This window comes from Cervus canadensis, chromosome 6 (assembly GCF_019320065.1).
Source record: "Cervus canadensis isolate Bull #8, Minnesota chromosome 6, ASM1932006v1, whole genome shotgun sequence".
Lineage (NCBI taxonomy): Eukaryota > Metazoa > Chordata > Mammalia > Artiodactyla > Cervidae > Cervus > Cervus canadensis.
Genome location: NC_057391.1, coordinates 64,314,172 through 64,341,493, shown reverse-complemented (window position 1 = coordinate 64,341,493; position 27,322 = coordinate 64,314,172). Strand labels below are relative to the sequence as shown.

The 27,322-nt window shown below is 37.2% G+C and overlaps 1 protein-coding gene across 1 annotated transcript in view; it reads right to left on the bottom strand.

Annotated features, from left to right (window-relative positions):
• The window catches only part of TMEM260 (transmembrane protein 260), a 71,096-nt gene that overhangs the window by 15,482 nt on the left and 28,292 nt on the right, over positions 1-27,322 (bottom strand). The window contains 8 exon segments of the mRNA XM_043472174.1: positions 2,977-3,148; positions 5,474-5,643; positions 7,996-8,110; positions 10,056-10,139; positions 15,734-15,774; positions 17,303-17,482; positions 20,638-20,751; positions 21,914-22,091. Of these exon segments, the coding sequence (XP_043328109.1) occupies positions 2,977-3,148; positions 5,474-5,643; positions 7,996-8,110; positions 10,056-10,139; positions 15,734-15,774; positions 17,303-17,482; positions 20,638-20,751; positions 21,914-22,091 (1,054 nt within the window).

Genomic DNA, 27,322 nt, shown 5'->3' with positions numbered 1-27,322 from the left:
ATTAATTTTAATCTAAGTATGTAGAGGGTGCTTCCCTGGTGGCTCAGCGGTAAAAAATCCACTTAAAATGCAGGAGATGTGGGTTTGATCCCTGCATGGGGAAGATCCCCGGGAGGAGGGCATGGCAACCCACTTTAGTATTCTTGCCTGGAGAATTCTATGGACCGAGGAGCCTGGCAGGATGCAATTCACAGTGCTGAAAAGAATTGGACACAACTTAGCTACTGAACAACATATTGGAAATACTCAAAAAATACTTATTGAATTAGAGTTTATTTCCCAATAGTTTCAGTATTTGAGAATCAAAAGTCAAAGTCAAAGTCGCTCAGTCATGTCTGACCCTTTGTGACCCCATGGGCTATACAGTCCACGGAATTCTCCAGGCCAGAATACTGGAGAAGATTCCCTTCTCCAGGAGATCTTCCCAACCCAGGAATCGAACCAGAGTCTCCTGCATTGCAGGTGGATTCTTTACCAACTAAGCTATGAGGGAAGCCCCTATTTGGGAATAGTAACATTCAATAACCTCAGATATGCAGATGACACCACCCTTATGGCAGAAAGTGAAGAGGAACTAAAAAGCCTCTTGATGAAAGTGAAAGAGGAGAGTGAAAAAGTTGGTTTAAAGCTTAACATTCAGAAAACTAAGATCATGGCATCTGGTCCCATCACCTCATGAGAAATAGACGGGGAGACAGTGGAAACAGTGTCAGACTTTATTTTTTTGGGCTCCAAAATCACTGTAGATGTGACTGCAGCCATAAAATTAAAAGATGCTTACTCCTTGGAAGGAAAGTTATGACCAACCTAGAGAGCATATTAAAAAGCAGAGACATTACTTTGCCAACAAAGGTCCGTCTGGTCAAGGCTATGGTTTTTCCAGTGGTCAAGCATGGATGTGAGAGTTGGACTATGAAGAAAGCTGAGTGCCAAAAAATTGATGCTTTTGAACTGTGGTGTTGGAGAAGGCTCTTGAGAGTCCCTTGGACTGCAAGGAGATCCAACCAGTCCATCCTAAAGGAGATATGTCCTGGGTGTTCATTGGAAGGACTGATGCTGAAGCTGAAACTCCAGTACTTTGGCCACCTCATGCAAAGAGTTGACTCATTGGAAAAGACCCTGATGCTGGCAAAGCTTGAGGGCAGGAGGAGAAGGGGACGACAGAGAATGAGATGGCTGGGTGGCATCACCGACTCGATGGGCATGAGTTTGAGTAAGCTCTGGGAGTTGGTGATGGACAGGGAGGCCTGGAGTGCTGCGATTCATGGGGTCGCAAAGAGTCGGACACGACTGAGCGACTGAACTGAACTGAACATTCATTAAATACCCACTTTGTACTAGGACCTTACTGTTTCTCATTCAATTCTCATAATAACCTTATTATGTGAGAATAATTATTTCTGATACTGTTGATTGCCCACTCAACAGCCAATCCTTCTTTTCAACTAACACAATCCTGGTTTTAATCAGGGAGTTACAGTCATTCTTCTTTGCTAGTGAGTAGTTTTTGGAGTAGTCATGTGACCCAATACTGGTTAGTGGGGCCTGAATAGAGGTCTGGTGGGGGCATCTGGGGCACATGTTATTCCCAATACAGAGAGAGAGAGAGAGAGAGAGAGAGAGAAAGAACTCAGAAGAAGCACTTTGCATGCAATGTTTGGAACCAGGCATCCTTCAGTTCAAGAGACCTGTAGAAAAGCTGCCCTAGAACATGGCCATCATGGAACTGCTTGTATTATCAATCCTAAAAGCTCCTTTCTCCAGACTACTTGTTTTGTGAGATTAAAAATTCCATAGTTTAAGCTACTCTTAGTCAGAGATTTTGTTTCTTACATTCAAAAGCATCCTAACTTACTTATCTAATGATTATTTCCATTTAATAGACAGGGAAACAGAAGTTCTGAAAGGAAAACTCTTTAGCCTTAAGTCACACATTTAGGAAGTGAGAGGATAAGGATGTGAATTCAGGTTGAATTAACTTTGAAATCCAAGCTTCTCAACCATAGTACCTGTATTTAAAATCATGGTATACCATATTATTAACAAATGATCTAGCTTTTGTCAGATTCTAGATCATTTTAATCAAGGCCAAATTAATCATCAGTGTACATGACATAAATGCAAACTGCTTATAAAAATATGTGTGATTTTCAAATTTCCCTATGTTTGCAAATCTGTTTAAAGTGTTCCAAAAATTTTAAATTATTTATTAATTGAATGAAATTATTAAATAAGTATTGTTTTTTCAAAAAATTTTTAAAATCAGTATTGTGCCTATAGTTTGCTCAATAAAACTAATAATACTTTTTCAAGGTTAAGAATTTCTCTTTTCCTGATGACTGTTCTAAAAAGACCAGAGATAGATTTGTTCCCTTTAACTATTTATGGCTTAAACAATAAATCCTATAGTTTAAATACATTTTTTTTTAGTTCCAGAAGATTGTTTTAAGAGACCTTGAAATTTTCACAAGTCCTTTCCCAACATACTTTTGTCATAAGATCTATAAAATTTATAAATTCTATAACAGAATTGTGGTTAATAATTTCTATTTTGAGTGAAATGTTTACTTACTTGCAATATGACTTATTTTATAGTCAGCCTAATTTATTTTAATCCCTGGACCAGTGGGCAGTGTTAATTTGAATGGCTGAGCTGACTGGATGTAAAAGAACAATTTAAAAATAAATTTACAACACAGTATTGTCATGGTCTGTCATATGAACTAGAGACCTAGGATGTTGTTTGAATCTGAGACATATAAATTCTTAAAACACTCAGTTTAAAAAAGAAAGAAGAAACACATGACTTATCCTATTAGTTACAATAAAAGAAAGAATGTGATATACATTTTACCTCAGAGTGATCATGAAAACTGTACCCATGCACTATTAAAAAAAAGAAATAGTTCTTTAAAATACACATGTTTTAAAACAATTGCTACTACTATATTTTAAGTATATTTCTCACATACTTACTTCCTGATCCACTAATGAAATATCTGGCCTCAGTCCCTCACAATAATGCATGTAACGGAGAGAATTCCCTGGCAGATCTCCTCTGAGTAAGATAATTGCATCACGAGGCATAGAGGATAGAAGGTTCTTTGCAAATTTGTCAATCACATAGTTGGTCCTTTGGTCACAAATGCTAAATAAAAGGATTACAAAATATTAAAATAGCAACACATTATTTTGGTTTTAATAAGACTAGGCTTATTCCCCACTCCATTCCTTTCCCATCATACAATCTACACTTAGTGTTTTAAATATTCTAACATATCTTCTAAGAGGATGCATATATTTGAAAGGGAACACTACTAACTGGGGAAAAAAAGGTAGAACTAATTGTGCTAGTGAAAAAAATCAGCGTACTGCTTTACTTCTGGAATTTATAATCATTTCCATAAAAAGGGAACCAGTTAGTACTCAATAATGAGTACTTTTTACCCCTAAAAACATATCCAATTTCACTAAAAAGAAGTAAGGTTTTTGATTCCATTTGGAGTATAAGGTAATTTCATGTTAATTCCATTTAGTTCATAGGGATTTTCAGAAATGCAAAAGGAAATTTGCCAGTTTCTGGCATAAATTTGCACATTTGTCTGACATGCAAGAGAGCATGTAGAGGTTGATCCTTTCCACCACTTCCCTGGACCACTGGCTCTCTGTGTTCCTCTCTCCCTTCTAGACTGAAGCTGCTTATCACTAGGGGATGAACCCAATGAGAAAGGAGGGAAGGAATAATTTGTTGAGATATTTACTTCTCTCCAGGCATTATTTACTGTTGCCAACAATAGCAGGATAGCTCTTTTCGATGATGAAGTGGACTTTTTAACTTCAAAGGAAAAACTGGCATGAATTCTCAGAGCTTTCCACACAAAAAGAAAATGAATACAAGAAAGAAAAAGCATCAAAAAACTGAACAAGCAATGTCCTTCCTCTTATTTTTTTTTTTGTCCTTCCTCTTATTATCAGCTCCATTACATGTAATGGTGTTAAGAAACACAGTCTAAAGTTGAATCACTGAGTTAGCATCACAAAGCAAATTAATATTTCCAGGAACAAAATACTATCCCTGCCTTTGTAACTGATGACACAAATGTTTCCTACTGTGATTCCCTACTTTGCAGGGTGATGCCTCACCTTTTGCCACCCAGCAAAGTTCCATTCACCTGGGGGCAAAAAAGAATCCAAATGGAACCAAGCCACCCAGTCTGTGCAGGCATCCCTGGTGTGGAAACTGAGCTGCCCTCAAGACCTGAGCCAGGAGAAGAATGGGATAAAAGAGGGGTGGGAAACACACTATGGGCCTGGCAAACCCTTCTTGAGCCAGCTATGGAGTTGTATCAGGAATCTGCCTCCCCTTCCCACAAGGCCTCCTGGTGACACAGTGTCCCTGACATGGCTGTTCCTCAGCATTATAAAGTACATTGGCTTTTCAAGTTAAGTTGAAAGGGGAACTGCCATCTTTTAAAGTACCAATCAAATCTCACTATAACAAAACTCCGGTGGACTCTTCCACTTCTATAAAGTTTACTCAATATTCCTGCAAATAAATGAACTATCACCTAAGCCTTTACACCTTTTATGTTTGACCGACATTTACATTATAAGGGTCATTAAGCAGATTTTGAAAAATACAAACAACATTAATAATGCATAAGGGTTAAGAAACTTTCAGAACTTTGATTATTCAAAATATTTGATATATACTACTACAGAGTATACTAGATAAGGGCCAAGGATTACTCAAAAGATAAATTCTTTGAAGCACAAAGTGAATTATTTTAAGGCATACAAAAAACGCCCGAATTGGGACTTCCCTGCCAGTCCATGAGATGGTTGGATGGCATCAATGACTCCATGGACATGAGCTTAAGCAAGCTCCGGGAGTTGATGATGGGTAGGGAAGCCTGGCCTGCTGCAGTCCATGGGGTCACAAAGAGTCAGACATGACTAACTGACTGAACTGAATTGCCAGTCCATTGGTTAAGACTCTGTGCTTCTACACAGGGAGTGCAGGTTCGATCCCTGGTTGGGGAGCTAAGATCTCACAAGCCTAGTGGTATGGCAAAAACAAACAAAAGCAAAACTTCAAATGTCTTTACTCTCCATCTAAGTGGTATTTTAGATCATGGAATTTTACATATACTCCATAGAGCTTGCTCAAACTCTTGTCCATGGAGTCATTGATGCCATCCAAGATTGTACAAAGTAGCTCTAGGATCTCTTTTAGTGGAAAATACACAGATAGTTTACAAGCACCACTTGAACCCTTGTTTGTAATGCCCTGAAACTATACATTACTCATGCTGAGATTCTTGTTCAAAGGTTTAACAACCACTGCATTCAGATCAAGCTATTTCACTTTGAAAATTAGTGGAAGGTAAAGATAAAACAAAGCCCTAGTATCTAAATATCCCAAATGTCTCTGGCTGGAAAGCTACTTTTCATAAAAATAACCAAGTATTACCTATAGTTAGAATATATTTGGCAAGTTACAAGAAGAATTGCTGAAAGCCATTCCAGATACTGAAGCCCGTTGGTGTTGAGCATTCGGTTACTCTCAGATACAAGGGCAGCCAAACCGATGCCAGCAAGGACAGCCACCACCGCATTGCTCTGCATCCAGAATCGTTCCACCTGTGAACGAGGCATGGGAACAGTGCATCCAACTGACTGTTTTATGTAATCGATCAGGTATTTATATATTTTAAAATATATATTGCATGCATATAGTTGCTTATGCCTGTGTCATTTATGTCTTCTGAACTGACTTCCCCAACTCAACTCCATGTCACTTGATTTTTCCATTTTCAAGCATTCTTCCTTCCCTGTTTGACATGTGGATCTCCCTTTTTGAATCCACACAGTCTTTTCTATACTGCACACTTAATCTTGAATTCTTTATCCTAATGTGCAAAGTTGAAGAGGTGGAGAGATGCTTTTGCTTAACTCCTGATGTTTCCTTCTGTGAGAAGCCCCACCAGTATAACACTCTTTCCCCTCACTTGTTTCTTCTGGAAGGACTGTAGGGACTGAGCTGACTGGAGAGTCTGGGGGTTGGGCCCCCAGGCCTCTCCTCTTTCTTCTTCTTTCTCTTGGAAGTGAGTCGCCCACAGGAAGTACTTGTCCAGGGGCAGACTCTGGGGTGAGGTGAACTGGGGAGGGAAGAGGCCCGTCCAGAGCAGCACTGCTAATGACTGGACTGTTCAGGGATACAGGATGAGGAGGCTCCCTTGCCCACAGATATTAACCACATTCTCCAACCCCATCGTTACTGGTAACAAAGGTGATTCTCCCACCCAATGTACTGGTTTATCTTGTTCTCAACTGATTCAGAACTCAGGTTCCCAAATAAGGTATTATTCATCAGGTCTCTTGGAAATACACACACACACACATACACACACACAGAGTTGGTTTCGGCTACTATCTACATTTACATAGTTTGTGTTATAAGGAAAAGAAATACTCTAATCTCAGATATCATAGTCAGGGAAAATTGAAATATACTTCCTGTTTTGTACAGGTGTGGACTGGTGCGGTAAGAAAATAAGGGAATATGTTGGTAGAGACCGTAAGTACAACCCATATTTCTTTGCTATTTAAAAAAATTCCAGAAGAAATGTGAAAAAGAAAGTGAAAGTGTCAGTTACTCAGTGGTGTCTGACTCTTTGCGATCCCATGGACTGTAGCCCACCAGACTCCTCTGTCCATGGGATTCTCCAAGCAAGAATTCTGGAGTGGGTTGCCATGCCCTCCCCGGGGGATCCTCCTGACCCGGGGACTGAGCCCGTGTCTCCTGCACTGCAGGCAGATTCTTTACCAGCTGAGCCACCGGGGAGGCTCAACCCCCTAAAACATTACATTTAAATACAATTTCCAACTCCTCATCCTTCAGCGTGTAAAAAATCATTGAAAACACCATAATTAAACCAGAAAGGGATATTCGTAAGACAGTCTTATTAGAAACCTAAACTTCAGGATACTGCTCAGTAGCCATAGCCATTGTATAACCAAATACTACCAACATCCCCCTCTAAAAAAATTAAACACACCATTAATCCTAAAAAAGAACCACCAAAATTCAATACAATACCACAACCAACACCACCTCTTGCAATCAACATGAGCCTCCGATAAATAGGTGAAGGTTTTGAAGAAAATCCCACAAAACCAATCACAAAAATAGTACTTAAATATGATGGATGTTATCATTATTCTTACATGGAATTTACCACAAGTAACGATATGAAAAATCATCATTGTTATTCAACTATAAGAATACTAATGACCAACATTCAGAAATCATACCCACTAATAAAAATCATCAACAATGCATTCATTGATCTCCCCATACCATCAAACATTTTCATCAAGCTATTTTAAAAAATTCCAGAAGAAATGTAGTGGTTCCTATTAACATATCTGCAAGCACACACATAAAATGACTAACTTAAATCTACCTTACATTTATTTTTCTATTTAACTATTGTGTTAATGAAACTATGCTTCCCCACCCCCCAAAAGAGGCCTTAGCCTTACTTATTCAATAATTTAATTTTGATTTGTGACCATGTATACACAATATCAGGGCTTCACTGATAGCTCAGTTGGTAAAGAATCCGCCTGCAATGCAGGAGACCCTGATTCAATTCCTGGGTCACGAATATGCCCTGGAAAAGTGACAGGCTACCCACTCCAGTATTCTTGGGCTTTCCTTGTGGCTCACCTGGTAAAGAATCCACCTATAACGCTGGAGATCTGGGTTCGATCCCTGGGTTGGGAGGATTCCCTGGAGAAGAGAGAAAGGCTACCCACTCCAACATTCCAAAGAGTTGGTCATGACTGAGTGACTTTCACTTCACTTCCCTTCATGTACAATTTTAATTATTTCTGAGACAGCTTGCCCTTCTACAATATTCATGAAAGACAGATTTGTACATTCTTCACGAACTTTCTGGTCAAAGGAAATATCTAGGCAAAACTTACCACACCCATGAAAAGCGGTTTTGAAATATCTAAATTTGCCCTCCAGGCAAAGAACAATGAATAAACGCAAAACATTCCAGTAAAAAGCCATACTAATGATGGGCTCTGTCTGTCCCTATAAAAAAATTAAAATATGTCCAAAATTACTTATGTGACATGAATATTAATAATATTACAGTTATAAGCTATAGGAAAAATATTTGGAACTAAAAACCTTTCCATTTTTAAATAGGAACAAAGAATGACCTTAGGCTTAAAAACGTGAGTTAGAATAGATAACCAAAACATAGTAACAAGCCACATTGCATTACCTATTATAAGCATAACTTGGAACTATGCAGCAAAAAATATGAAATTAAAATCTGCAGAAGAAATATAAATTACTAATCCTATTAAATTTAAGCTTATGGCAACCCACTCCAGTGTTCTTGCCTGGAGAATCCCATGGACGGAAGAGCCTGGTAGACTCCAGTCCATGGGGTCACAAAGAGTCGTACACGACTGAGCGACTTCACTTTCACACGTATGCAAAACAAAAGAATAATTTCATGCATCAAAATAATAAAAATTTAAAAATGACAAATCTCAATGCTGGTGAGAATGAAGTTTTATGAGCATGTATGTTAGTACAATGTTCAAGAAAAATTAATTTGATAATATATCAATATATCAAGAGCCTTAAAAAATATTCACATTCATTGACCCAGTAAGTTGATATGTGGGCATAAATCTTTAAGTAAGAATCAGAAATACTGGATAAGAATTAATCCATAATAATGCCTTGGTATTTATTTACAGTAGTGGAAAAAGTGGAAGCAATCTAAGACTCTTAAATAGGAAAACATTTAAATTAATTGTCCCAGGTTTTAGAATCGACTATTATACAGAAATTTAAATGATTCTAAGTATTTCTTATGGTATGGAAAAATGCTCACTATAATGTTAAGGGTAAAGGAAATAAAACAATAAGTATATACGCAAATATACATTTATATAAGAATATACTCAATAGACTAGAAAGTCAGTGAACAAGAAATTAACAGAGGTTAATAGTGTGATATTTTTTAGGTTTCCTTTTATCATCAGAGGTTACTTTTATCTTCAGTGGAGTTCAAATAATTGCTTGGTTCTTTTGCAAAGCAACAATAATGATTGACTGTGGCGAGAGTAAGAGATCCAGCCAGAAGTTTAAGACATCAGATGGCTCACCTAGTTAGATTATTAATCAATCTCTCAAAGTCATTAATTTATAATCAGACAAAAACCTAGCAAAAAAGCAATATATATTTGCCTTTATAGAACTGGTCACAGTCATTTATTTGGAATATAAAATACTACTGGCAGTGTTCTATATAATGGCATCAGTTCAGTTCAGTTGCTGAGTCATGTCTGACTCTTTGTGACCCCATGAACCGCAGCACGCCAGGCCTCCCTGTCCATCCTCAACTCCCAGAGTCTACCCAAACCCATGTCCATTGAGTTGGTAATGCCATCCAACCATCTCATCCTCTGTCGTCCCATTCTCCTCCTGCCCTCAATCTTTCCCAGCATCAGGGTCTTTTCAAATGAGTCAGCTCTTCGCATCAGGTGGCCAAAGTACTGGAGTTTCAGCTTCAACATCAGTCCTTCCAATGAACACCCAGATCTGATCTCCTTTAGGATGGACTGGTTGGATCTCCTTGCAGTCCAAGGGACTCTCAATAGTCTTCTCCAGCACCACAGTTCAAAAGCATCAATTCTTCGGCGCTCAGCTTTCTTTATAGTCCAACACTCACATCCACACATGACTACTGGAAAAACCATAGCCTTGACTAGATGGGCCTTTGATGACAAAGTAATGTCTCTGCTTTTTAATATGCTCTCTATGTTGGTCATAACTTTCCTTCCAAGGAGTGTCTTTTAATTTCATGGCTGCAGTCACCATCTGCAGTGATTTTGGAGCCCCCCAAAATAAAGTCAGCCACTGTTTCCCCATCTATTTGCCATAATGATATAGTGACTATATTAATTCAATTAATGAACATGGAAAAAATAACAGAAAAAGGAATTACTTTACTCACTTTCTTGTTAAACATATATTTGCCCAAACTGCAAGGGCTTGAATGTTGAATGAGAGTTGGGTCCTCATATTTGTCACTTGAGAACTGTAAAAGACAATTTAATTTATTATTGGCAGAAAACAAATTTGCTAGTTCTAAATAAAGCATTCTTTACAGACTATACCTGATTATGCAGTAAATAATTTTAAGCCTGGGAGTCAGATTTTAAAATTATTTTGTGTTCTTTTAAATTTGGGAGAAAAAGCACAAGAAAGAGCTAAACATTTCTAAGATGTTTTTCAGTTGTAACACTGAATTACCAACTTATACTATTTGAGCTAAGAACAGATAATTATTTGGTATTTTTGATATTGGTATACTATACTGATATTATACACCAATTTGTATCCCAGATTAGTTTGATAAGAAGTCATGTGAAACTGAAAACAAAATAATTCAAATAATTTTCTGGAGATCCAATCATGGAGAAAAAAGGAAAGAGAACTGATCTCCAACCATCCTTTTCTAGGTTATCTCCTTCTTAAAAGTCTTCCTTTTTTTCTGTATTATTTGGTACAAAAAATGTTTAAGCAATCTCCAAGAAATGTATTTTCCCCCTATAATTAAATTGTTTCATTAACTAATAAACATTTTCCAAGTATTATCTGAGTTTTCAAATAGCTCTAGCAATCTCCAATTTTTAATAAAAAAATGACTCTAAACACTATCTCAAAGAACTTTCTTCTCCATACTGGCAATTTTATTGGAAAAAATGTAATGCCATAATTATGGAAACCACACAATGTGTATTTTACTAATGTAGACTCATCTACTATGAGAAGATAGCTTTACTCATTTTCAAATACACTTGAAAAATTGGTTCCAGCATGAGGCCCATTTCAAACCATTCTTCAAAAGGAATGAAGTCAGTCTCAAAATCAATTTGTAGAGATCTGTTGCTTAAATGTAAGCTTTAAAACATGGTCACTGCCTAGGGTTAGATTAAATAATTTCCAGTATGTAATCCAACAGGATTGCAATTTAAAGATATGCATGGAGAAAGAATGCAATTTGCTTGACTGGAAAAGGGTAGATGATTAGATTCTATCATATTCAAGAATTTTCTAGTAGGTTAATTATGAGCTGCCTTTCTTAACACTCCTGTCTACCTGAAACAATTAAAGACTAGAAATTCTCTCCCTCAGAGAGTGCTAGGATTATTTCCCCATTCCACATATGATTTCATTGGAACAAACAGTGTGGGTGTGCGTGGGCATCACTTTTATCAAGTCTTTTTTTCTGAGTATGTGACCTAACTGCTATTAATTCAATGAAAAGGAGACCTTTGAGTTCCCCCATAGATGATTTTTACATGCAGCTAAGGAAAATTAGAGATGTATGGTCTAGGATTACTCTTGAGGCGTCTCTGGAGTTCATGTGGGGTTTGTTAAGACAAAATATATCAATGATCCTGAACGTGATGACAGTTTTGGAAAGTAGGTAGAAAACAGTAGGCCAGGAGTCTTGGCATGGAGAAAAGCCCCAAAGGAGAAGCCTACAGACACTGATAAAGTTGTCTTTATCTTTAAAAGGGGAACTGAGCTTCTTGCTACCTTCTCCCCAACAGAAAAGAAAAAGGAGCCACAAGTCTTTATCAGACATAAACAGAAATATTTAAAGTCAATTGTAAGAATCTTAAAAGGTTGTACAAGAATAAATGGTGGCAGGGAGGTATTTTCAAGATATAGTATGAAATGAAAAACAGCAGGCTAACAAAACAGAGTGTATATTATGATTCCATTTTTAAAAACAAGCAAAAATATTAATAATATTGGAAGGATGTAGACAAGAATGTTAATGGATTAAGAACAGTAGTTATCTCTGCATGCTGGAATTATAGGTAATTTTAATTTTCTTGGTTTTCTTACCTGTATTTTCTAAATTTTCTATAACAATTATGTATCATTTATTTAGAGTAGAAAGAAAGTAATTTAGAACTTCCCTGGAGGCACAGAGGATAAGAATCTGCTTGCCAGTGCAGGGGACACAGGTTTGATCCCTGGTCTGGGAAGATTTCCCACATCCTGGAGCAACTAAGCCCAAGCACCACACTACTGAGCCCAAGCTCTAGAGCCCACAAGCCACAACTACTGAGCCCATGAGTTGCAACTACTGAAGCCTGTGCACCTAGAGCCTGTTTTCTGCAACAAGAGAAGCCAATGCAATGAAAAGCCCGTGCACCACAATGAAGAGTAGCCTTCACTCACTAAAACTAGAGAAAGCTCACACAAAGCAATGAACACTTAGCGCAGTCAAAAAATTTAATGAAAGTAATTTAAAAAGAAAAGAAAAAAGTATGGAAGGAAGCAAGAAAATTAGCAAATGAACAAGATAGAAACTGTGAGAATATGTGAGCTACCTCACATATAGATTTAAAATATTTTCCCCATATTTTTAAAAGTTTTCAAGTTGTCCTGTGAATTCCATATTAATACTGAGGAGATCACTTTAGTGTTAGGTAAACCTATTCATACTTAATTTTATATTGAAATACTGTAAGAATATTACAAAATTGTTATAGATAATTTTCAGTTATCTTAATCTGCACAGGTTTTAAAGCAAATATTAACCCATTTTTCAAAGAAAATTGAGAGATAATATAGATGAAAATATATTAAGCTGGTTCTAGTAAGGCTGGATGTTTAAAAATGTGTAAGTCAAAAACAGAGCTTAAGGACAGCTTAAAGGAAGTATTAAAACATTAAATCAATTAATATTTGAAGAATTAAATGAATATTGTTGTTCAGTTATTCAGTTATGTCTGACTGTTTGTGACCCCACAGACTGTAGCACACCAGGGTTCCCTGTCCTTCACCAACTCCTGGAGTTTGCTCAAACTCATGTTTACTGAGTTGGTGATGCCATCCAACCATCTTATCCTCTTTCATCCCCTTCTCCTTCTGCCTTCAATCTTTCCCAGCATCAGGGTCTTTTCCAAATAGGGTCTTTTCCAATGAGTCGGCTCTTTGCATCAGGTGGCCAAAGTATTCGAGTTTCAGCTTCAGCATCAATCCTTCCAATGAATATTCACGACTGATTTCCTTTAGGATTGACTGGTTTGTCTGTTTGCAGTCTAAGGGACTGTCGAGTCTTTTCCAGCACCACAATTTAAAAGCATCAATTCTTCAGTGCTCAGCCTTTTATGGTCCAACTCTCACATCCATACACGACTATTGGAAAACCATCAGTTCAGTTCAGTCGCTCATTCATATCCGACTCTGTGATCCCATGTATTGCAGCATGCCAGGCTTCCCTGTCCATCACCAACTCCTGGAGCTTGCTCAAACTCATGTCCATCGAGTCGGTGATGCCATCCAACCATCTCAGCCTCTGTCATCCCCTTCTCCTCCTGCCTTCAATCTTTCCCAGCATCAGAGTCTTTTCCAATGAGTCAGTTCTTTGCATCGGGTGACCAAAGTATTGGAGCTTCAGCTTCAACATCAGTCCTTCCAATGAACACCAAGAACTGATCTCCTGTAGGATGGGCTGGTTGGATCTCCTTGCAGTCCAAGGGACTCTCAAGAGTCTTCTCCAACACCACAGTTCAAAAGCATCAATTCTTTGGCGCTCAGCTTTCTTTATGATCCAACTCTCACATCCATACATGACTACTAGAAAAACCACAATTTTGACTAGACAGACCTTTGTCAGCAAAGTAATGTCTCTGCTTTTTAGTATTCTGTCTAGGTTGGTTATAGCTTTTCTTCGAAGGAGTAAGCGTCTTCTAATTTCATGGCTGCAGTCACCAAATGCAGTGATTTTGGAGCCCCCCAAAATAAAGTCTCTCACTGTTTCCATTGTTTCCCCATCTATTTGCCATGAAGTGATGGGACTAGATGCCATGATCTCAGTTTTTTTAGTTAGCTTTTTTAATGTTGAGTTTTAAGTCAGTTTTTTCACTTTCACCAAGAGGCTCTTTAGTTCTTTGCTTTCTGCCATAAGGGTGATGTCATCTGCGTATCTGAGGTTATTGATATTTCTCCCAGCAATCTTGATTCCAGCTTGTGCTTTGTCCAGCCCAGCATTTCACATGATGTAGTTTGCATATAAATTAAATAAGCAGGGTGACAATATACAGCCTTGATGTACTCCTTTCCCAGTCTGGAACCAGTCTTTTTTTCAATGTCCAGTTCTAACTGTTGCTCCTTGACCTGCACACAGATTTCTCAGGAGGCAGGTCAGGTGTCTGGTAATTCCATCTCTTTCAGAATTTTCCAGAGTTTACTGTGATCCACACAGTCAAAGGCTCTGGCATAGTCAATAAAGCAGAAATAGATGTTTTTCTGGAACTCTCTTGCTTTTTCTATGATCCAGGGGATGTTGGCAATTTGATCTCTGGTTCCTCTGTCTTTTCTAAATCCAGCTTGAACATCTGGAAATTCACGGTTTATATACTGTTGAAGCCTGGCTTGAAGAATTTTGAGCATTACTTTGCTAGCGTGTGAGATGAGTGCAATTGTGTGGTGGTTTGAACATTCGTGGGCATTGCTTTTCTTTGGGAGTGGAATGAAAACTGACCTTTTCCAGTCCTGTGGCCACTGCTGAGTTTTCCAAATTTGCTGGCAACATGAGTGCAGCATTTTAACAGCATCATCTTTTAGGATTTGAAACAGCTCCACTCTAATTCCATCACCTCCACTAATTTTGTTTATAGTGATGCTTCTTAAGGCCCAGTTGACTTCGCATTCAAGAATGTCTGGCTCTAGGTGAGTGATCACACCATCGTGGTTATCTGGGTCATGAAGAACTTTTTTGTATAGTTCTTCTGTGTATTCTTGCCACCTCTTCTTAATATCTTCTGTTTCTGTTAGGCCCCTACCATTTCTGTCCTTTATTGTGCCTATTATTGCATGAAATAAAAACCATAGCTTTGGCTAGATGGACTTTTCTAGGCAAAAGCAAAGTAGTGTCTGTGCTTTTTAATATGCTGTCTAGGTTTGTTATTTCTTTTCTTCCAAGGAGCAAGTGTCTTTTAATTTCATGGCTGCAGTCACTGTCTACAGTGATTTTGGAGCCCAAGAAAATAGTCTCTCACTGCTCCCATTGTTTCCCCATCTATTTGCCATGAAGTGATGAGACTGGATGCCATGATCTTTGTTTTCTGAATGTTGAGTTTTAAGCCAGTTTTTTCACCTTCATCAAGAGGCTCTTTAATTCCTCTTTGCTTTCTGTCATAAGGGTGGTATCATCTGCATATCTGATGTTATTGCTATTTCTCCCCTCAATATAGTTCAAACCAAAATAACAAGAAAATGATTGTTTAAATTGTGCTAAATGCAATGTTCTAAAATGTCTCCAAAAGCAAGAAGATATAAACAAAGAAAAAGTTATTTATAAAGCCACAATATATTGGGTAATTTTGTATCCAACTGAAAGTTGAAACATTTTCATTTTATAGATTCTATTTAGTCTCCTAATAGTCTTGTTCACTGCTGTATTTAATGCTCATTTCAAGCTTTATGTTATTGATGGGATGCTAGAATATTTGACATTATACACAAAAACTGTTAACCACAGAGGTGAGAACTACTTCTCAGATGTACTCCTTCACAAAGAGATAAACTCAGAAATCCCTAAGATCATTTAAAGGAACTAATATAGAGTTCATTTAAAAATAGTTTAAAATATTTCATACTCACAGCAATATTTCAGACATACTGGATCCTATTTCAGATTTGGCCTGAACATAAAAGAGAAAAGTTTATTTGCACAAGTGTTAAACTGAAACTTGGAAGGCTATTGTATTTTAACTATCCTGATTTAAAAGATACATGTTTTAAATATATGATTCAACTCCTCTTCATTCAAAGTGTTTATTTCAGAGTCTTATTGGATTTTTTAAGAGAAGTCAGTGAAAACTAAACACAGACATCCCTTAGGAATCATTTCAGAAATAATAATTGGCTAAAAATCAGTTAAACTCTTCCAGCAGGAATGATTAACACATTAATGAATTAACAGACTTTACACTTTCATTACAAAGTCTCTTTAAGCTCTTTTTTGGGCACTTTGATTAGAGCTCATTATCACCTGCCTATAATTTCACAATTATGTGTGAATTATACACATTTTCAAATCTGCAATGGCCCTCAAGCGATATTTCAATGGAATAACCAATGTAAGTAAACCAGAGTATAAATTTAAAGCACCAAACCTTCTCAGTCAAAGAATAATAACTATCTTTTTATTAAATGATTTTATTAGGAAATATCTCTTATATATAAAAACATATATAATCTATATTTAGGCAATAAAGAGTTTTAAAAAAATCTATAGACTCACCATTTATTGAAGAAATAGAACTGCACAACTACTATATTTCACAGAGCCCTTGAAAGGGGCTTTCTTATCCCCTAGTGGTAACTATTACCTTGAACTCTGTGTTAGTTATTACCCTATGTTCTAAAACTATATAGTTTTATTACCTTTTATGTATTATTGAGTAACAGGTTAGTTTTTGCATGATTTAAAATTTTGTATAAATGGTATTCTTTAATATTGTAGTCATCTGAGATTTGCCTAATTCAAGTAAGACACAAAAAGCACAAATCATGAAAGAAAAATCAGATATAACTGCCTATTTAAAAATAAAAACCCATCTGTATATCCTTTCACTTTTCAATAACCATTACTCACAAGCACATTTAGTGTTTTACCCTAAACTATGTCTTAGGGAAAGCAAAGTCTTTTGAAATTCTCTGGAACATACTGTTTCCATTGAGTGAGATCATATTTTATGAAGCATTAACATATTTAGGTCTCCCACTAAATACTAACATGAACACTGTTCATCAAATATTTGAAAAAAAAAGAAATATTTTGGTCAAGGTATATTAAAATTTCTGAAGTGTTTTACCTCTAATTGTTTCCAAATATTTTTAATCATAGACCAAGGGCCCAAAATGATACCCGATGATAAAAAGACTGAAAAGCTTCAGCTCCTGGGAGCAGAGTCTTTTGACTGCTTGTTATCTTGAAAAATATATTCAGGATACACAAAAGGATGATGTCAGATTAAGTGATTCAGTTTTCTCGAACTCGTGTGAAAGGCTACATTCCAAGGGGCAAGTCTGCTAGATAAATAACGAAAGAAAATTCCACATGCTGTCATTGATAAACACTGTTTTTTTTTTCCCCACTCATGGTCCAGGCAGAACACTGAAGTTTTGCCACTTATTTCCTTAAAAGTGTTTGAAATATAAATTTACCAGACTGAATGTTCCATATTCTTCCCTGAGAAAATGTGTCAAAAATCCTAGCAATGTGGTCTGGTCTCCCCAGGTCCAACGAGCTTGATTGAGGTAGGATGAGACAGGCAGGTAGATGTAGGGCAGCAGGCCAGCAGAGAAGCACAGACTCAACTTCAACAGGGAGCCTGGGGAGAGCTCCTGCATTAGAGCAGACGGAGTCACATGTATCACAATGTCTATTTGAGTCAGATTCGTCCCGGAACTTCAAGAACATATCGAGGAAAACATCAAATATGTTTACTCAGAGCTGATCTCTCAATTTATATCAAGTCACCATGGAAGACGATGTTAAACCTTCTGATTACTGTGGATTACTAGGAAATTGCATCAGCCTGAACTCCTTTGCATGGCAAGTGAAATCTGAGTGAAGCAAATAATATTAGCAAAGACATGATTTTCATGTTTATTGCATCCTCTACATTTAAAACCATGTCATGACATGCAGCATCGCACAGCTGAGACTACCCACTTGGAAGTGATTACAGTGTTGATTATGGTGTTTGACCGTTTTCAAAACTGCCCAAGATATTGTTCTAACACTGATTCACTTAATTATCATCATCAGGAGTAGGCTTTAACTATATACTATATTATGACTGCACATTAATAATATATTCTTTCTTGTAGAAACCCCTTGTAGGGTTTTGAACACTTCATGGAAATCCTTAGCACAAATGAAGGTAGTTTTTAAGTAACACTCAAGTTCATCCAAATGCTGGTTTTTTTTTTCTCAAGTTACATAGGAAAGAAGGAAATGTGTTGTTGTATGCAACAATCTTGCCTCAAACAGAATATATTTCTCATCTGCAAGTTTCTTCTTTGCTTTTTTCTTTTTTGGCCGTGTCATGTGGCATGTGATTTTAGTTCCCCCACCAAGGATCGAGCCTTGAAGTAATTGAAGCATGGAGTTTTAACCACTGTACTACCAGGGAAGTCCTGCTTCTGCACATTTCTAAAGCCAAGGGAAACTCTGCCAAATTTTTACAAAGATTGAGTCCAAAAGAATTCTATGGTTGCTTTAGTAATTGGAAATGTCATCTCTTACAAATATCGTGACTGGAAATTGCCAATTTTTTCTTTACGAAAAAGGGAAATTCATAGGTGACAATGAATATGAGAACCAAGATTTGCATTCACCAGAAGTAGGAAAGTAGTTGACTTACACTGGCATTTTCAAATAAACATTCTTAGTTTAAAATGGAATGTTTTTATTACAGTACCGATTTTGTTTGACATTTCTAAAGTGGTAATGAGATTCATATAAAATGATGGGATGAAAAAAATGGAAGAAATAACTAATTGAAGAATATGCCTTTGCTATTCTTAAAAGTAGCTTTAAAGAAAGTAACTGTTTAGATTTTAGCAGTTTCTGCACACTATAAAGTTCAGTTTAGAATGGCAAGACATAGTTGCTGCAGAATTTTCCTTCTGTGTGGGACATAGAGAAACAAACACAGGAGAACTATTTCAGAGAGTGCAGGAGAGTGGCTCTGAGTCCTAGCTGCATGCACACTGGAGTCAACTAGGGAACTTTTAAAACTATCATTCCCAGGGCCTCACACCCAAACAAATAAATCAGAATTATGTTAGGGTAGTGAGAGCACACAAAGGCACACACACACACAAACACCTATTTACTTTCTTAAATCTTTCCAGATAATTTAAGTGAGCAGTTGGGGTTGCAACCAACTAATTTCCTTCTCTGCCTTAGATCACCTGAGCAGTCAGATCCAATTCCCTATCACTTCACTGGTAGATCTTATTTTTTAGACTCTGCTCTTTAAAAAATAAAAATAAAAGGTGCTTTGAAGAGTCACACTTTCCCAAGTTTCATCGTTCATCAGAAGTTGATCTAAGTACAGGGTAAACAGGCTCTCAGACCAGGTTCCTAACTTGCCAGCTCTGGGTCTTGTATGTTTTACATGAGAATATGGCTCTCCCTTCAAAGACTTAAAACAAAAGATCTGCTTTTTAAGTTCATGCCAGAGAATGTATCTCTCTGATATCTAGCCACACCTTCTTTGATATCAGAAGCCTGGCTAAGAGTGACGCCATCAAGATGGCAACATAAGTAATCCCAACTTAAGTCCTTCCCACAAAACACCATCAACAACTACCTGTAGACAAGATACTGTTGTGAAAATCCTAGACACTGTGGTTGAGGCTGAAGTCCTGGACCACACAGACTGAGAAGGACTGCACTCGAGGTTTTGAGGGGCACTCTGGCCATATCACTCCTCCCCTAGGCCAGCACAGCGCTGCATCAGAGGACTCCCCTTGGGGTACACTTTTTCCAGTGGGAAAAGAGATCCCAGGGTGGAAATCCAGATCCCCAGGCATTGCAGGATGCTCCCCAGGAGACTCACTCAGTTCTCACTCACAGGGGCCACTGTGGCGGGGTGGGGGGAGTGGATCTTTGGGGCTCAACCACTGGGGATCAGACAGACATGGAGAAGGGAAGCAGGGCTTACAGTGACCGGTCTCCAGTCTTGGGAGAACACATTCCTGCTTGCAGCGGTGCCAGGGCAGAGGTTTCAGCCAGCAGCTCTGTGCACCTACAGAGCCGAGCCAGTGGCTGATCCTACTCTAAAATAATTGTGATTTAATTGATGTGAGGCATATATTAACATGATGAAAGTCACATATGACAAGGCCACAGCTAACATAATACTCAATGGTGACAGACTGAACGCTTCTCCTCTAAGATCAGGAATAAGACAAGGGTGCCCACTCTCACCTCTCACGTTCAACATAGTACTGGAAGTCTTATTCAGGGTAATTAGGCCAAAAAAAAGAAAAGGAATCCAAACTAGAAAGGAAGTGAAATCGTCTCTGCAAATGACATGATCTTAAATAGGAAATCCTAAAGATTCTATCAAAAAGCTGTAAAACCTAATAAATTTAGGAAAGTTACAGGATACAAAATTAGTTGTATTTCTACATACTAACAATGAACTATCTGAAAAAAAAAACTATTTCATTTACAATAGCATAGCATCAAATATAATAAATAGTTTAGGAATAAATTTAACTGAGGAGGTATTATTGAAATATCTGTATACTGAAAACTATATAAGACATTGGTGAAAGAAAGTTAAGAAGACACATATGAAAAGATATCTCACGTTCATGGATTAAAATAATTAATATTGTTAAAATGTTCATACTACCCAAAGCCGTTTATCGATTTAATAACATCCCTATCAAGCCTTGTATAAAACTAATAAATAAATAAATCCCATGTTTTCTGATGCCATAAATGTCATATTGGGCATTTTTACTGAAAAACCTACCTTCTCTTTTAAAAGTCGAAAGAGAATCCATGGTATTATGCACAAAACATAGAGTACTATGGTGTGCTGATTACATAAGCTAAGGCCACAGCAGAAAGCACCAATTTTAGCTATCTGAAAAATAATAAAAAAATCCAAATTAAAAATTCACCAAAAACTAAGAAAGCACAATAGTAAAAAGCTATTCTTTCTATTAAAACTAGGCATCTATACAGTAAACCAGGTTAACATCAACCTTTTAATGTAAACAATCATGCTTTAATACTAATATTTATCACCATTATTTTATTAATATTTTTCATTCTTATCAAATTACTGCAGGCTGATCTTAAATTACTGTCTTCAAACTAGGTTTTAGGAAGTCCTATATGATGATAAGTTCTAACAGTAATAAGACATAGTATAGTTCAAGAGAAATCTAGAACTAAAGTTCAGCAATTCTTTGTTTTACATTTTCTTCTATTAAATTAATTAAATATAACATTTTTATTTAGAAACCTGGTTCCCTATGGGTGGTCTTTTTGCTACTTCTGAACATGTGTTATTTTCATAATCATAAAAAGGTTTATTTTAAACAAAAAATAAACTCTAATATCATCACAGGTTTGTTTATGGAAACCACATATAAACCTTGATGTTCTTTTGTTTCTAAATTCTTTAATGACACAGGCTGCCCATATATTAGGATAATCTGGCACTCTTCAATGTGTAGATGGTAAGCCCTTAGAAGACAGGGTTCCTCCACATTGCAAATTATTTTGATGATAGAGGTGGCTTTAGAAGTCATTGCAATCTCTTCAGAACTACTTCATTTTACATCTGATTACTTTCCTTTTAGTTAAAAAAAAGTACAAATTATTTGATCTTTTGTGAAATTAGAGAATAAGCCAATGCACCATAATGGTAAATAATTTAAGGTGGTCAACCTAGAGCTTGGCATCTTAAGATCACACACACACACACACACACACACCAGTGGATTAGCTAACAAGCCTTTCTTTCCAATAAGACTCAAAGGGGATTTCATAATACCCTCATTCTCCAAAAAACTTTTGAACTCTGAGATGGAAAAAAAATTCTCATGTTTTATAAAGGCTCTCATAGTTCACAGTAAAAAAACTGAGAGTGTTTTGAGAGTTTTTTCTCTCAACAAGCCTAGATTACCTTGACAGTAATCAGAATAGATAAACAGTATCTATACCAAAGTTAAAAAGAAATAGAGCATCTGTCTAAAATTAAAACAAAAAGTGATTTCACTTTGATCAAAATAGGTTACCTTTGATCTTTCTTGTGCAGTTGCTGCCTCCTCAAAATGTACAGTAAGAGCCATAAGCAGGCCCACAAACAGATTGTTTAAGCTAAAAACCTCTGCTGCAATGGACCACTGCCATGTTAGACGAGAAAATGAAAACACCCCCGCAGCAAGGATTCCTCCAGCATATGAGCCAGAAAGCCTGCAAATACAGATAACATGAAATCTTCTTTCCCAACAAAAAGAACTGACTTTATTTTCCTTTTTACAAACTGTAGCAGCAGAAATTATGAGAGCCGCCCAGCACTATCCCAACACATTAGATGGTTAGTACATTACTTCGTGTAATAATTCCTTTCAACAGATTTTAATTACAAAGTCCATATATTAACCTATTAAGAAACAAACGAACAAACCTGCTTGGTATCTTATGAACTGAATGAGGTTTAGTTCTCTGATGTACTCTTTAGGATTCAAGCCATTTCAGAAAGCCGGAAGAGACAGAAACTACAACGATAACAAACCTGTGCCATTTTTCTTGCTATATCTAAGAAGAAAAATGATCATGACTGATTAAGACTGAAAAATTAATGAAATGGCAGAGTATCTGTTTGGTAGAAACAGACTTACAGACTTAGAAAATGAACTTATGGTTACCAGTGAGGAAGGGACGGAGTAGAGGGACAGTTATGGAGTTTTGGATGGACAGGTACACACTGCTAAATTAAAAATGGATAACCAACAAGGACCTACTGTATGGCACAGGGAACTCTGCTCAATGTTATGTGTCAGCCTGGATGGGAGGGGAGCCGGGGGGAGAATGGATACACGTATGTGTATGGCTGAGTCCCTTCGCTGCTCACCTGAAACTATCAAAATATCACAGCATTGTTAATCAGCTATATCTTAATACAAAATAAAAAGCTTTTAAAAATAAATAAATAAAAGGGAAAAAAAGGAATATCTGTTCGGGAACACTCACTCTCACTCCTTGTGGAATATTTGGATTTAGGTACTTTCTACATCTATCTCCCAACATATGGCAAAGTATGTCTTGGTCATAATATTTGGTGATTTTAAGACCTTGTAAGCTAAATTCTTAGCTTCTAATGATTTCTTCTTTACACAAAGTCAAAGTTAAAAATGATATTTTTTTTTTTTAAAGAGAAGGGTGGGAGTGTGAATTTCAGTAACACAGAAGAATCAAATGCTACACTTGGAAACAAATTCCACATTCCCAATGCCAACAAAAGCCCACATTTCAAATTAATTGAGGAATCTGGATCTCAATTTAGAGATATGATTTGAGAGGTCAAATCATAGGTCATTACTTTTTTAGCTATATTGTTTTGTATGAAAATTATGGAGTAATTGTATAGCTTTTAATCAAACTTAGTAGGAAAAAAAGCTAACAATTTTCAATATCACCAAACCTGGTTTTCTTTGAATTTCTCTTCACAATTTTCCTGTTCTCCTTCCCTTATAAAAATCATCAGTTTCCTGTTTCTTGCAGAATACTCCATTCTCCCAGTTTTCCTGATTCAACAACCCAAAGTTATTTCTTCCTTCCAAATTCATTTCCAGATTCCTTTCCATTTGTATTCCTATTGCCTTAGATTCAAAGTAATAGTTTCCTAACTTGCCTTACATTTTTCTAATCCTTCTGCAATATAACATCAGACTAAACTTTCTAAAGCATACTCTTTGTGAATACTATTTATTCCTACAGGATGAATTAGAATCAACCTGGAATCCAGGCTCCCAATAAAGTGGGCCCCCTAGACACTAATTACCAACATGAACTCACACCAAGCAGTCAAGCTCCTTAAAATTCCCTAGTAAGACTTGCCTATTCCTAGCTCCATACCTTTGCCCATGCTGTAGCCCTGAATTGAATGTCCTCCCTGCTCCTTTATTAAAACTCTATTCTTCTTTCAATTTTCTCTTCAGTTCCCAGGTTTCTAACCCATTTCTGCATATGTTTTTTGAAATGTGAACTGGAGCTAAACTTCACTTAATTGGAAGCATCTGGTCCCAAGCACAGAAAGAAAACTTAGCAAATAAAAGAATGAATTAATCTTAAAGTATTAGTAACAGTTTAAAGAAACTTCTAAGTTTCAGCTGTCAATATGACTTTGGAAAGCCAGCAAAAGATACAAGATTCTTTCTTCTACTTAAAACATAAATTAGCATCCTTGGAGAAATGGCTGATTCCAGGGTTGGAAAAGCTCAAGTACCAAACGAATTAGAAACATTTTGGGACACAAAGTAAGGAAATGCTCAAATGGAGACATGACCAAAGAGCATATTAGCCAGCTTACAGGACTCTCATTGGCCAAACTGGGGATAACTTGAGTATAAAAATAATTAGAGTAATAGATTGTAACCCAATGAATAAATAAGAATCTATGAATCTAAAAAAAAAAAAAAAAAAAGGCTATGGATCTGTAGTGATTTAAAAAATTGGGTGACAAGGGAAAGTCCATGGAAAGTCAACTAATAACTATAGAAGAAATTAGAAGAATTAGAAATCCCCACTTCACAAGCATCATAATAATCATCAGTGGATACCAAAGTAGAGGGTAAAGTTTGGAGTAACAGAACTATGTACACTGTCTAAAGGTATTTACCTGTAAATAATTACAAAAGAAGAAACAGTAATTACAGTGGCAGACTGGACCGACACAGTCTTAATTACATCATCAAAGTTAATGGGACATTAACTTTGTCCATTAATGGGACAAAAAATCATCATATGCCTTTTTTTCTATTGTAATAAAAAAGAATACAGCATCATTTCTACGGCATTCCCGCCAAAAATGCATTACCTGAATTTAAGCAAGAGGACAGACAAACTCAGACTGAAGAATAACTGACCTGTATATATCGAGAAATGTCAGTCTTGAGAAGAACCAAAATCATCATGAGGAACTGCCCCAGATTAGAGACCAAAAGGATGACAATAGAATAAAAGGCATGATCTAGGACTTTCTTCTACTATAAGCACGTGGAAAAAATTGAGTCAAGTCTGAAGATTAGGTAACAGTGTTGTTCAAGTCTGAAGATTAGGTAACAGTGTTGTTCAGTAACCCATGCCAGGCCTCCCTGTCCATCACCAACTCCTGGAGTTCACCCAAACCCATGTCCATCGAGTCAGTGATGCCATCCAACGATCTCATCCTCTGTCATCCCCTTCTCCTCCTGCCCTCAATATTTCCCAGCATCAGGGTCTTTTCCAATGAGTCAGCTCTTCGCATCAGGTAGCCAAAGTACTGGAGTTTCAGCTTCAACATCAGTCCTTCCAATGAACACCCAGGACTGATCTCCTTTAGGATGGACTGGATGGATCTCCTCGCAGTCCAAGTGACTCTCAAGAGTCTTCTCCAACACCACAGTTCAAAAGGATCAATTCTTTGGCGCTCAGCTTTCTTTATAGTCCAACTCTCACATCCATACGTGACCAATGGAAAAACCATACCCTTGACTAGACGGACCTTTGTTGGCAAAACAATGTCTCTGCTTTTTAATATGCTGTCTAGGTTCGTCATAATTTTCCTTCCAAGGAGTAAGCATCTTTTAATTTCATGGCTGCAATCACCATCTGCATGATTTTGGAACTGCCAAAAATAAAGTCTGTCACTGTTTCCACTGCTTCCCTATCTATTTCCCATGAAGTGATGGGACCAGATGCCATGATCTTAGTTTTTTGAATGTTGAGCTTTAAGCCAACTTTTTCACTCTCCTCTTTCACTTTCATCAAGAGGTTCTTTAGTTCTTCACTTTCTGCCATAAGGGTGATGTCATCTGCATATCTGAGGTTATTGATATTTCTCCCGGCAATCTTGATTCCAGCTTGTGCTTCCTCCAGCCCAGCGTTTCTCATGATGTACTCTGCATGTAAGTTAAATAGGCAGGATGACAATATACAGCCTTGATGTACTCCTTTTCCTATTTGGAACCAGTCTGTTGTTCCATGTCCAGTTCTAACTGTTGTTTCCTGAGCTGCATACAGGTTTCTCAAGAGGCAGGTCAGGTGGTCTGGTATTTCCATCTCTTTCAGAATTTTCCACAGTTTATTGTGATCCTCACAAAGGTTTTGGCATCGTCAATAAAGCAGAAATAGATGTTTTTCTGGAACTCTCTTGCTTTTTCGATGATCCAGCAGATGTTGGCAATTTGATCTGTGGTTCCTCTGCCTTTTCTAAAACCAGCTTGAACATCTGGAAGTTCATGGTTCACATATTGCTGAAACCTAGCTTGGAGAATTTTGAGCATTACTTTACTAGCATGTGAGATGAGTGCAATTGTGCAGTAGTTTGAGCATTCTTTGGGATTATCTTTCTTTGGGATTGGAATGAAAACTGATCTTTTTCAGTCCCATGGCCACTGCTGAGTTTTCTAAATTTGTTGGCATATTGAGTGTAGGACCTTCACAGAGTCATCTTCCAGGATTTGAAATAGCTCAACTGGAATTCCATCACCTCCACTAACTTTGTTCGTAGTGATGCTTTCTAACGCCCACTTGACTTCACATTCCAGGATGTCTGGCTCTAGGTGGGTGATCACACCATCATGATTATCTCGGTCATGAAGATCTTTTTTGTATAGTTCTTCTGTGTATTCTTGCCACCTCTTCTTAATATCTGCTGCTTCTGTTAGGTCCTTACCATTTCTGTCCTTTATTGAGCCCATCTTTGCATGAAATGTTCCCTTGGTATCTCTAATTTTCCTGAAGAGATCTCTAGTCTTTCCCATTCTATTGTTTTCCTTGGTTTCTTTGCACTGATCACTGAGGAAGGCTTTCTTATCTCTCCTTGCTATTCCTTGGAACTCTGCATTCAAATGGGTATATCTTTCCTTTTCTCCTTTGCTTTTTGCTTCTCTTCTTTTCACAGCTATTTGTAAGGCCTCCTCAGGCAGCCATTTTGCTTTTTTGCATTTCTTTTTCTTGGGGATGGTCTTGATCCCTGTCTCCTGTACAATGTCACCAACCTCCATCCATAGTTCATCAGACACTCTGATGAACTCTGAGGATCTACCCCACGCCAGAGGGCAAACAGTGTTGTATCACTGATAATTTGTTTTGAGACCTACACTGTGTATACGTAAGACAATGGTGGTTTAAAGAAACATATCTTGAAGCATTTAAGGGTAAGAGGACATCATGACTGCAGCTTATTCTTAAATGGTTAAAAAGCAAAATAATACATACATATCCACTGAGTCAAGGATAAAGCAAATGTGGTAATATATTAATATTTGGGAGCCTGAGTAAAGGGCAGACAAACAGTGAGCCATTCGTGCCACTTATTTTATAAATCTGAAATTGCATCAATATAAAATGTCTAAAGAAATCAGCAAATTTCCAAGATAATTTGCTAACATTTGTTGAGTTTCTTGTTAGCCATGTTTCAGGTATTGTTCTACTGCCTT